This window comes from Micropterus salmoides, unplaced genomic scaffold (assembly GCF_014851395.1).
Source record: "Micropterus salmoides isolate LMB-PRFRI ecotype aquatic unplaced genomic scaffold, ASM1485139v1 Ms_hic_scaffold_16, whole genome shotgun sequence".
Taxonomy (NCBI): domain Eukaryota; kingdom Metazoa; phylum Chordata; class Actinopteri; order Centrarchiformes; family Centrarchidae; genus Micropterus; species Micropterus salmoides.
In genome coordinates, this window is record NW_024040707.1 from 28365355 (window position 1) to 28377676 (window position 12322).

At 40.9% G+C, this 12322-nt stretch overlaps 1 protein-coding gene across 1 annotated transcript; it reads right to left on the reverse strand.

Annotated features, from left to right (window-relative positions):
• Positions 1–4361: 4361 nt before the first annotated feature.
• LOC119904927 (transmembrane protein 26) lies at positions 4362–8299 on the reverse strand. The gene is made up of 3 exons (XM_038721547.1): positions 8106–8299; positions 5975–6119; positions 4362–5313 (listed from the first exon to the last, which is right to left on the reverse strand). Exons 1-3 carry the CDS (start codon positions 8297–8299, stop codon positions 4570–4572), a joined length of 1083 nt encoding a protein of 360 aa, XP_038577475.1. The 3' UTR covers positions 4362–4569.
• Positions 8300–12322: the final 4023 nt, after the last annotated feature.

Here is a 12322-nt window from a genome sequence, read left to right on the forward strand (position 1 = left end):
GGTAGACAACGGACAAAACTTTCAGACACACACCAAAATAATTACAATCACTGACAGACTCAGGCCAGGATTGTGACACATTCATATACTGTACATTCTCCATTTCCATTATTAAAATGGTTTTTTTTCAACTTAGAACAACTGCTTCATATTATGCACTTTGCATTTGCCACCCACAGTGAGTTTTAAATAAATGTACTAGTCTTTTACCAACAAAAACTTCTGGACTACATTGGTAAAATGTAGTGCAAATGAGTAGTGAGTAGTCCCCTTTTGTGGAGGACAGAATTAGGACATCAGCATTACACTGTGGGGATATTACAAGGCATATGGCTCAAACAACACTTGAGCTAAATTCAAAAATGTGTTTGTTCATCGAGTGCTGTCCTAAATATGTCGTCCAGTCAGACATTCAACTGTATTTCCTCATCAGAAGTGGTGTCCCGACGTGGCCTTGGCCTCCATGACCAGAGGCCATATTGTAAATCGGAAAAGGCTAAAGTGGCAGCTCTCCCAGCTCAGAGGAACTCGGGAATGGCAAAGGAAGGAGCCGATTAATATTTCAACAATGCATCCTCTGTGGCCTGAGATTGACTGACTAAACTGCTAGCTGTCAGAGCAGTTATCTCCAAAACGGCCATGTGGGTAAGAATTCAGAATGGTCTGTTTAGAAATGGATTGCATATTCATTGCTCACGTTTGCATTCTGCATAAAATTGGTTACAGAAGCAATTAACACTGGAGAAAAATTAAATGAATATAAATAAGGCTGAGAGACAACAATTTGAAGTTATCAGACACCTGAGGAGTTGTAGTCTTTTCCACCTTTGGTTTGTCTTTGGATCAGGAATTAGCTGGAAGTTAAACTGAGCAAACTAATTCAGAGCATGAGGTGATGCCCTGAATTGCTAACCCTAACCATGTTGCCAATTTTAAATAAATGCTCTCCTTTAAATATTGCTAAAAGTTAAGAATGAAAGCTCATTATTGACCTACGCTTTAATGTCACCTCTATGTGATGAGTCTATCTCAAAAGCTTATACTATGTGAGAATAAGAAATCCATATAGCATCCCTGTTCCACAACCAAGTAAAGCTTGTTATTTTGACATCCTTGGTGTTTCATTAGGTGTGAGCTGGATCCTCAGCCGCCTGTCAGAAAACTGTGGAGCTCATTTGAAGTTTGCTTTTGTTTTCATTCTTCCCCTCTTGCTGTAAAATATCAGTGGCATGTTGACGGGTTCATCTGTAGGATTGGGAGCTGATGAGGCGCTCCTTTGAGTGTTTGGACTTCGTGATTAGTTGACACAAAATAGGGAAAATTTGGCATGTGGTGAAAACCCTCCACACTGTCATGGGAAATGCACCTGCTCAGGTTGAGTGAATTTTCTCTGGCTCTCTCTCTCTCTCTTTCTCGTATGTGTCTTCTGCAGCCTTCATGTTCTGTTGGAAATATCAATATCATGTTTACCACACTTGAAAAACATAATAAAGAATTAAGTGGTAATTATGTCTAAATTTGGCAAGCAATCATTTTTTATTATTCTGTTAGACTGCTAATTTGAAACTTGAAGCATAACTTTTTGTTATTATTACATAAACAGTGTAAGTTATTTTTCTTTAAGATATGACTTGCTAGTAAATATACAGGGAATACTCAGGCCTTGAACCTCTTGATCATGCTGAGTTTTTTTTATTAAATTCGTCACATTTCTGAATACATTACAAGATCAATTACATGCTTGATCCCCTTCATTCGGCTTCTGCAGTTTTCTGTGCCAGTTACTGTTTTTAAACAAAAATAGCTGCCGCCACACAAGGCTGGAGTGAAATCAGTCATTTACCCCTACACCCCCCAAAGGAACCAAGTTCACTGTGGTGGCATTAGTTTGTGGTAATTTGATTAATTTTTCATTTCAGAATGAACATTTATTCTTGAACTTTGAGACCTCGGTCTCCTCTGGGGCTCACAGCTCAGTTTTGCCCTGGGGGCCCCTAGTGGTTTAACCCATACCTGCCACTGCAAAAAAAAATAAAATAAGTGGGTACAATTAGTATTTTACTGTATTTCCAAAGAAAACATGTAATGAAAACATGTAAACATAATACAGACAACACCAGTTGTCTGTATTATAATCTGTATTATTTCCACATTTTTGATCTCATATTTTTATTAAATCGAGAACAGCAATCAAGCAAAATCTGTCTGAGCACCACGCTGTAACAAAAAATGTAAGACCTGTTAGTTGGGTACCTTCAGCATGACTAACGCTCTTATCACTCCAACCAAATGATATGTTGTGTGTGATCAGTCATTGTACTTAGAAACATGATATATATCACATGCAAAGACTTTGCGTTCCACAAGGCTTAATGAATTGATCTAATCAGAGATGTGAATGTAGGAGCATTTAAGCAGCACCTGAAGGCAGAATCACTCTTTTCCGTGTGAACAGATATTTTTCAGTCGAGGGCTTGTGAGGGTATATCAATGTGCACTGGAGTTGCAGGCTTTGAGTTTCCACGCTCTCTTCCTTTCTCTCTATCTATGTAGGGCAGCCCGTGGATCAGCTGACATCCCCATCCTCCCACATGCCCACACAATCTTGTTAAAGCATGCAGTTAATCTGAAGAGGGAAAGGACTCTCTTTACAAGCAAGCGGCTCTTTCATCACCCCATTGTATTGCCCACATCACGTTGTCACACAAATATTGGATTCTCCCAAAACTCAGGTGCTTAGAAGAAGCTGTGCCCTCGTATTAGCTCTGCGTTATGTCATTTGCCTCGGAGTGACTTGGTAAATTGGGCATTATCCAGCTCCGTAGAGCATAGACAACATTATGTTGTTGGAAGAATTAACATCTCAATGGGGACTCCATCAATTTTTCTGTTCTTTCTTTTAAAAGTTGGCTCCATCATCAATAATTTAGACCCAAGTGCCGACACAAAGATGAAAAAGAGGAAATAAAGAAGTGCTCTCCAGCAAATCCTTGGGAGGTCGGCTACAGCTGATGATTTAGAAAGTCTTGCTTATATTCTATGCTTTTTTTTTAATCAAGCACATAGAACAGAGGGAAGAAAACAAAAATGATATTTTTCTCTTTTCTCTGCATTGAGAGCTCATTAAAAACACAGAGTCCCCCCTCGTTCAGAGCCTCGGCTGCTATCGTCATCTTGCAGGCCAGGTGAAGTGCCGCAATTTTGATGGACACAGGACAGCGCAAGAAAGGCCTCTGACTGAATTGCCACTCGCTAGCATTGCTGCTATTCGTTCCCAGCATGCCAAACACAGTGTCACAAGTGACACAGAGTGAGGGGGTCATCCATAAATGCAGGAGGGCTGCAACCTTGCCCTTGTTTTACAGGAGAGGTATTGTCTGGACCTGGGGGGAGGGGGGGTGCTGCAGCTGTTTGTTACCACAGTGAAGTGGCTCAAAACCTCGCGACCCTGAGCTCTCAGAGAGTCTCTTGCTTTTTACGGGCTGTGGAGGAAAATCTCAAAAGCACCTTCCATCTCTGAAAAGAGAGAAACTGAGAGCAAATCATGTTGAACTTGAACAACTCCCACATAATCACGATTGTGCTTTTTCAGACATAATAAAAATGCACTGAGCTCTCAAACAGGCTTCCATGGACTGATTATGCTCAAGAGGAAAATGAACTTTGAAAATGAAGCAGACCTCTTCACTCTCCTCCTACTTGTTATACTTTGAGGTGTCTCTAGATTAACTACATCAGACTATTTATTAGATAGCTGCTGCCTGAAGGTGACTAAATCTTTTAAATGAATTTATCACATGCTTTACTTCTTCCTTACTGTCTCGTCCTGTCTTACAAGGCAGACACATATAGGAGATTTTCACACCAAAAAACAACACATGCTGAAGTTCAACACAGCAGCTGTGCTACTGTGCTGCTGTCTCACTGTTGTTTTTTTTATGTCTATGTAACTGGCATGCATGTTCCAGTCAAGTAAACACTGTATGTTGGTGTGGTGCTTGGTAGACTTGGCAACACTGCCATCTCATGGTGATCAGAGTAAAAAGAAGTTTTTCAGAAGCATCTTTATTTGAAAAGGTTTATTAATTAAGCAAGACATATTATCGCCATCTTTCTCTACCATATTAATTAAATTCATATAATACTGTCTGCTGTCAAAGCCATTATCATTGCCATCATTTTATTAAAATGCATCTGCACAAGAGAATGAAACCATTTTGTTCCATGCTGTTGCTGATTAAAACAAATTTGTTGTACTGGAAAGCACAAAGCTAAACTGATTTGGTCTCAGTAACCTTGGTAATATGTTAATAGTGCCATATATTAAAGAGAGTGACAGTTCTTTTAAACTAGTTGAACTGATTTTATCAAAGGGAGTTGCATAAATTCATCTCTGATCTTTTCAGTGGGGACTTTGTCTCTTCTGTTGTGGTCTATTTCTAGTCACTGAACCTCCAGAGAGCTGAGGCTGTCTCTGAACAAGGCTGAGGTGCAAGAGATGGCAGGTAAGTTCGACATTACTGCTGGTGTGTGAAAGCCACCCACCCCCCCAAAGGCCAAAGTCAAGCCTCATGGCATTTTGAGCCTTTCTATACCTCTCTCAAGTCTCTCAATCCCACTTTCTGTGTCTGTATTACAACTCTGTTCTCCACTACGCTCCTCTCTACCTTCTTCCTCCTCCACCCCCTCCTCTTCCCCACAACTCTTGGTGCGACACTGGAGTACCAAAGCGGCACACCTGTCCAACCCCAACTGCTCTACCGGCTGCTCGCACTGCACCACAAAGATTCGGTAAAGCTCCAAGAGGACAATGAGGATGTTCTTACAGGTGAAAAAGATCATCAGCTGGTTGAGTACCTGCTCTTTGAACATGAGGTAGAGCCGGTAAATCAGGAAGGGCCCATCTTGGAGTCCCACCGTGAGCAGCAAGCTCCACACTTCACTGGAGCAGCAGGAGGAGAATGCTAAAGGAGCACTGGGGCAGCAGGAGAGACCACTCAAACCTGTCTGTGGAGACTCGCCCTTTGGGGGTTGTGTCTGGGTAAGCACCAGAGGAAACTGCATGAGCGCCCAAGAGAAGAGGGCCAGGCCGATGATGACAACTGCTTGGTTGGTTTTGACCTCAGGTTCCTTGAAGGTGTCAAAGATGTCCAGGATGTCAGCGCCCAGTCCCACGTACACCATGAGGAGCTGAGAGAGCTGATCGCGGGACATGTCCCCCTTGGGCATCAGCCATCGACCCAAAACCAACACTATGAGCATGGTCTGCTCCAGTCCAGCGACCCAGTTCTCTGGGTCCAGCTCCACGATGCCCTGGGTGAAGGTAACAGCACCCTCTGGTTATGTCAAAAGCATTCATCCATTTAGACAATTCATTTTTACAGATTACAGAGCATCGAATTTTCTTTTGGTTTTCCATTGGCTTTCCCTGATATTTAAATTTTTTCAGTCATTTGCACCATAAATATATTACAATGCAATATATTATTAATGATACAATATCATTTTGAAATGCAATGAATGAAACACATTGGAATTCATCCATTCAACACGGCATCTCCTCTCTATTCTCGATATAATTTTGATGGCTTGTGCGTCAGCTCCTCATTGTGTGAGGGTTCATTGAGTTTGTCCTGACAGCACCCCTCAACACTTCACATTGTTCCTGAAACACTTTGTTTCCAAATTTCAAAAGCTGCCACCCAGCCTCGAGCACAGCCAAGGGGCAAAAAACCTCCCAAATTCTACATGAAAGTAACTGCACTAAAACCACCCCAGAAGGGGAGAGATCTGAGAGTTTTTCAAGCAGGATACTATCTGGACTTCATCTCAATGTGTCTATTACACATTTCCTGCAACTAAGAGTTTATCCACCCCCTTGCTAGATTCAAATCTTATCTGATATCAGGTGTTGCTTTAATGTGGCTGTGTGGAGGGTGAGGCGCGGAGGGCAGTTTTGTGGCGGGACGCCTACCGCTGTGATCGGGATGTGAGCCAGCAAATGAAGCTCAGGGCCTGAGGAATTGTTGACAGGCAGCTTGGACTGCAGCAGGCTTAGCTCCAGAAACCAAATGGACGGGATGACAGTACTGAGGTAGAGGAAAACCATGGGGGAGAACCTAAAAGAGGACCACCAAAGGAGAAAAGGGGTAGGGGAGAAAGGTGGGGGGAGGTTATTTTTAGTTTTTAGGGTTTTTTTTGCCACCCACTAAAGAAGAAAGTCCCCTTTTTTTCCAAAAGAAGCATCGAATTTCAGACAGGCAATTATTCTCATCATATATGCAAATCCCACTTGACAGTGCAAAGCCTTCTCCATGAGTAGAGAACTTCAAAGTAAGACTCAGTGAGAAAGAGAGAGGCCTGAAGAAAGCTTGAGTCTGAGGATGTTCACTGCAAATGTGCCAGAGAACTACAGCTTTTCAATGAGACGCAGCATGGTGTTGAATGAGGTCTGACACTAAATGCTCATATTCTTGGAGACTAAAAAAGGTTGATGTCGGCTCAAGCCAAATGTTTTTTTTTTAAAAGCTAGCTGGTCAGAAATGAATTGAGCCAGCAGCAGACATTTTCTCCATGTCTCGTCTGAAGTGACAGAGATGTGATAGCAGGCTCAGAACATCAGCTCAGAGAAAGACAGAGCAATATCACAGCTGAGGAATAGATTTGTGTTTGATGGACAGTGAAAGAGAGAAAGAACTGCAGAGGATAACAGAGAATTTAGTGGCAGAGAATTTTACAGGCCCCACACAACTTGCCTCTCACTGCCTTGGGCAGATGGGTTGTAAACTGTTCACACAGCTACAAGTTCAGAAGTTATTTACTCCCCATACAAAACAGGTTTACAAAGTCTGTCACTCCTTTAAAAAGTGCAAAAGCAGTAGGCAAGCAGATGGTTTGTACATGCTAATTTAGCCCACATAAAACATTTTTGTTTATCGTAGCTGAAGCAGAAAAGGGAAACTTTCCCGCCTATTAAATTCATTAGCTATTTGTTGTTGTTTAACGATTGAAAGTGCACTCCAACAATTTAACACATCGAGGTATGTTGCTCCTTTACTACTCAGCCTTCAGTCTGTCTTCTGTGTCTTTGCAAGAGTTTTGACAGAATGAAAGAAATTGACCTATAATGATGTCATCAGGGTTAACATGGCTTCCAAATTGGAGAGTTTGACAGATGTGGTTTACCAGGCTGATCTAACAAAGAGATACAATTACCAGCTCAATTTTAACCATTTTTTATTTGTCTTATGTGAGTCCCCCAACGTTATAGAAGTGCAATACTAAACTGCTGGAGTACCACACTTCAGTACAGTTGCTCTGTAGCCTTAGTCAGTGCTTGAAGTGGAAAAAAGTCAGTACTCCAACTTGTTTCAAATGTTGGCATCAGCAGGGTACACATGCACATGATTCCTGCATGATTTGAACCACACATGGGTGGTTGACAGAAGCCAGCAATTCTTTTAAAAAACTTTATTAACAACACAGTATTATACAAATACACAATAACAGGGAGTCAAAGAATTGGCATAAAGAAAATTAAAATCAAAGCCTCACAATTTGTTCTTGTTTTCACAAGCTAATGTTAAATGGTTTATTGAACCAGGGTGGCGATGGGGCAGTGGATAAGACATCTGCCTTTTGTGTAGGACACCTGGGTTTGATTCCCACAGTGTGTTGTGCTGTTGCTGGGCAGATTACAGGTGTAGTTCCTGAAATAAGATATCTTGGAGAAGAGACCACAGTACCACATTCCAAACTACCCCTCACCCACTGTGAGGGGTGTCCTTATCTGATCATGCAGAGACCCCCTGTTTCTGCACCTCTCCAAAAAGTAGTTTAATAAATGATAAACCAACATATAAACTTCTACCTATAAAATACATCAGAGATCAATATAAGAAAACACAATACTAGTGGTTACCCTGAGTTATACACAAATCATGCTATCATAATCTCTCAAGTGACGTCACCAATGTCTCCCTGAGACCCGTAATCCCTAGTTGCTCCAGAGCGTGCGACCTCTGACATGTAAAGCAAATTTAAGATGCTTTGGATAAAAATGTCAGATAAAATGAGAAAATGTTTGTGTGTGGCCTAAATGTTACCATTTCCACTCCGCGTTTTGGGTGCACTTCAGCGTGACAGCCATTTCCACACCCAGCAGAGCCACGCCCGTCAGCAGCAACCAATAGAGTGGCTCCTCTTTAACGGTCACCACACACCACACTGTCACCACCCCGTGGACTGCAAACAGGAAACGACTCAGCGAAGCCAGCAGGACGTTCAGGAGCCGACACATTGTGCCTCACGGAAACCTGTACAGGAGATAGTTTTGTATTATTAGGTTTTATGAGACTCACTGTAACTTGCTATAATTGATGGGAATTTGTTTTTAAAATTAAAATAAGGTTGCAAACTAAGTTTAGGTGGGTTTACCTACCAGTACATAGCTAGATGTTCCTATTTCTTTAATTTACTGTGTAAAACTCTTTACTAGATCGCTAGGCCTTGTTAAGTCTTGATATTGACTGAACAACTGATGTCTACTGATTTAATATCATGTAGTTGGACAAAATATTAAATGATTAAAACCGAATTTGTGTGCCATATTTGCTTTTCAACAGGTCATTCTTGCAAGGTTGATGAAAGCTGGTTTGGTATTTCGGCAAAACGTTCAAAAATTATACAAAGGAATGGCCAAAGAAGATCTGTCAATAAGTATAAAATTGTGTGACAAGAATTTTAAAAATGAAACACCAAGTATATAATTCACAAGAGAGAGAGAGATAAAGCGCATTTAAGTGAGAACTCCTTTATACTTCAAACTTGTGTTTACAATGTCTCAAAAGTTGCAACAATAAAGCCCTTTATGGTATTTTGAACCTAGTTTTGCTATTTCATTACTGCAACAAACTTAATATCCAACAGTAAAGGCTTTTGCTCAGTAAAAAATGGGCAAGTGCCAATGGCCCCTTCAATTTGTTTGCATTTTGCAATAAATTTAAGGAAGAAACTCACACAGAATAGTCACCGTCAGACTGCAAAAAAACATACCAACCATGAAACATTTGTGAAAACTCAGTGTATGCATCATTACACATCATACCCCCAGTTCAGCTTTCATTATCAATAACTATTGCATGAAGTCAGAGCTCAAACGTCCTCGCTGGCAATTAGTGAGCAGGATAAAAGCTTCTGAGCTTTGTGGGAATTCATAGCAAGAAGTGATTAGTAAGCAAAAGTTAGAGAAACTGGTCTGCAGCTATATTAAAGGACTCTAGGAGGTTTGCTTAAATCTGATCTCTGGATCTCTGTGGATTATTGCAATGACTTGATGACTTGAAAGTGATGCCGAATTGGAGGCATCCAGGTTGCATACCATATAGAAGGTAGGGACTTTTTTTGCAAGTCATATCCCTCTCTCATTCCCCATGTTTCCTGCTTGGTTCTACCCTGTCAACGTATATGAAGGGTTTATGATTGGTGGCTTTATAAGCTTCTATGTACTGAAGTGCACGAGAGACCATGGTTTGCATCATGAGTCCTATCTGTGGTTAACAAAGCCCCTTTGGTGTTACTGTTAGGGAAAGACTGTTTCTGTTCACTGTTAATAAACACACAATGTGCTTCAAGTCACTGCAAACATTTTCTGTAATAAATCAGACCAAAATCTTTCCATAAGCAAATACCACCAGTGACTTTCCACAATGAAAAAAAGTTTAATTATGCTGTAGCAGATGTTGTGAGACTGGATATTTTGGGAGGAAAAGAAATGAAATGCGTTGTTATTGAACACGGATACATTCAGGATGAACCTTTTTGCCAAATACATATATTAATTAACAACATTTACTCATCATGTCACTGGAGAAGGTAATCCGGTCAGCATTACGTTTCCTTCAAAATATATTTACTATTGCAAATGTAATAAACGTAATAACTGGGAGACAGGTTTTCAACCCACAACAGAGCATTCACTAAATATAGAGCTGAAATGTCAGTAAGTCACTAATAAAGACTCACAGGACTCTCACTTTCAAATAAACCAACAACAAAAGTTAGTAAGTCATCAACAAGTGTTTTTTTTCCCAAGAATCCATCTGGTCTGTAGTTGTAAATGGTAAGTGGTCTGGCAGCGCATTTGAGGGGTCTGAGAGCATTAGTAAAAGCTATATTACCATAAATTAATCTATTAGTCACAGCTAGTCAGTCCAACATGAAAGCCTTAGTCTTAATCATGTACCTGCTGATGCAAATAAGTTTTCTATGAGTGTTTGTGACATTGAATTAAATTAGACATTAATCCAACTCCGGTCGCTTAATAACTGTTATCTTCTGTGTCAAGAATGGTCCGAGTGTTGTGTTCTGTTATTGTGAATACTACTGTAATATGCCTTGAACAGGAGTCATGCAATATGCGGGGTGCAGTTCCATGCAGTACAAACCTCCTGTAAAAGCTGGAATCCTCGCTGAGATTGATTGAGATCAGTTTCTTTAGTTTATGTCCCAAACGTTTTCTCAGACGCTGTGCAGTAGCAAATGATAATACAAGAACAGTGACACACAGTGACCGAGTCTGTAGCTGTCTGGCTTTGTCTTTTAAATGACAGCCACCACCTAGACCCACTGGATGATCAGGCATGTCAGAGATGTGTATGTGTGTGTGCGTTTGTGTTCCTGTGTGTATATGTTTTCAATGGGGACTGTTCAACTGGAGTAGAGTATCAGTGAATGATAGTGCGCTCCACATGTGTATGTGTGAGTGTCTCCGTCCCCTCGGTGCCATTGTAGGAGATAACGTTTCCTGCCCCCTGCGCCCACATCTTCATCGCCATCCGTCATGATGTCATCTCTCATTGCCCAGAACAAAGTTATCTCTCTGGGAGAAGCCAGCCTGCCGCTCTCCCTGTTCAGGGAGCACCCAGCCCTGCCCTACTCCCACCCATGCCTGCTCTGCCTCTGCACTGCTTGCCCTGATAACAGCCTCGTTCCCTGGCCTGCGCACACACGAAAGTATGGAGCAGCAAGAGGGAATGGAGATGCTGATGGCCCCCTGAGCATTTACTACATGAGTGTATGGGTATATTACAACTATTGCATTGGATTGAGGATGCTGCGTGGGTTGATGCTGTCCAGGAATGTTAATCCACTAAACCGTTAAAGTGGAACAAAGGCAGTTGACTGATGTTTAAATTTATTTGATCATTATGTAAATTCTAAACAATGGGTAGATATTTGGTGGTAATTTTGCCTCTCTACCAATGAGGCCATAAACCTGCATTACCGAATTATTATTTGGCCACTTGGGGGCAGTGGAAACGAACTGTAAGCAATGGAGCAATTTACGCAGAAAACAATGAGCATGTATTTGGAGCTGTATTTCTCTACAGCTGATAAATGAAAGTGTAATATTCACTCTGCTTTTAGCTCTGTTTTATTCCGCACCATGCAGCTCGTTCGTAAGATATGTCTCTTTTGCTGCTAAATGGAGCTAGGGCATATGTTCACTAGCTAGTCACTAAATGTCTGTCTGCCCTTTGGTGCTTGGCAGGTAGTGTAGTGTTTTTGGTGTTTAACAGCTGCCTGTTGTGTCTAGTAACAAGGTTGACGACAGGAGCGAGAGTGAACCACAAACTAACCTTGTGAGCAGTAAAACCAAAACAATGAGCTGAAAGGCGCTACAGTATTAAGCTCCATGGAGCAAAGAGGGACAGCAGTGTCAGGGGTATATTTCTCTATGGATTTGTCACTATGAGCGACACTTTTGATGATACTCATTTGATCCTTTAATATAAAAAATATTGCTTATAGCAGCCTTAAGGTGTGACTGAATTAGAGGTATGTTTTAGAGACAACATGATTGAATATAAAGTCAATGATAAGATGTAACTGGACATAAACAGACAGGTAATTGTCAGTGAGAGCTGAAAATATGTGAATTTGAGCATAAACTTCATCATTTTTCTTGAGACTGAAACACAGTCAAATTCACACAAATAATGAAAATGTTAGGAGAAATTCACTTCACAACTAGTCTGAACTAACTTTCTGTCTGTCAGTCGTTTGGCTGGTTGTCTATCCGACAGCTTAGTGAAGAGACAGAGATATCAGCAGCAGGCCAGATTTCTATTCATTTTCTGTATGAATATTTAGTCCAATATCTTCAAGAATTATATTGGATGATTCTATAGCAGTTAACTTCAGTGCACAAAGTAGTGAACTCTTTGGGTATCGCACAAAACAGTACAACAGTAACCAACCATCTTTGCGTAAAAAATAATAATTTAAAAACATTCAAAAAAGTTATCATTAAAATTATTTC

Coding starts and splice junctions, on each gene's coding strand:
- LOC119904927 (XM_038721547.1), bottom strand. CDS start 8,299: ATGTGTCGGCTCCTGAACGTCCTGCTGGCTTCGCTGAGTCGTTTCCTG. Junction 6,120..8,105: donor CAAAACGCGGAGTGGAAATG/GTAACATTTAGG, acceptor GTCCTCTTTTAG/GTTCTCCCCCATGGTTTTCC. Junction 5,314..5,974: donor CTCACATCCCGATCACAGCG/GTAGGCGTCCCG, acceptor ACCTTCACCCAG/GGCATCGTGGAGCTGGACCC.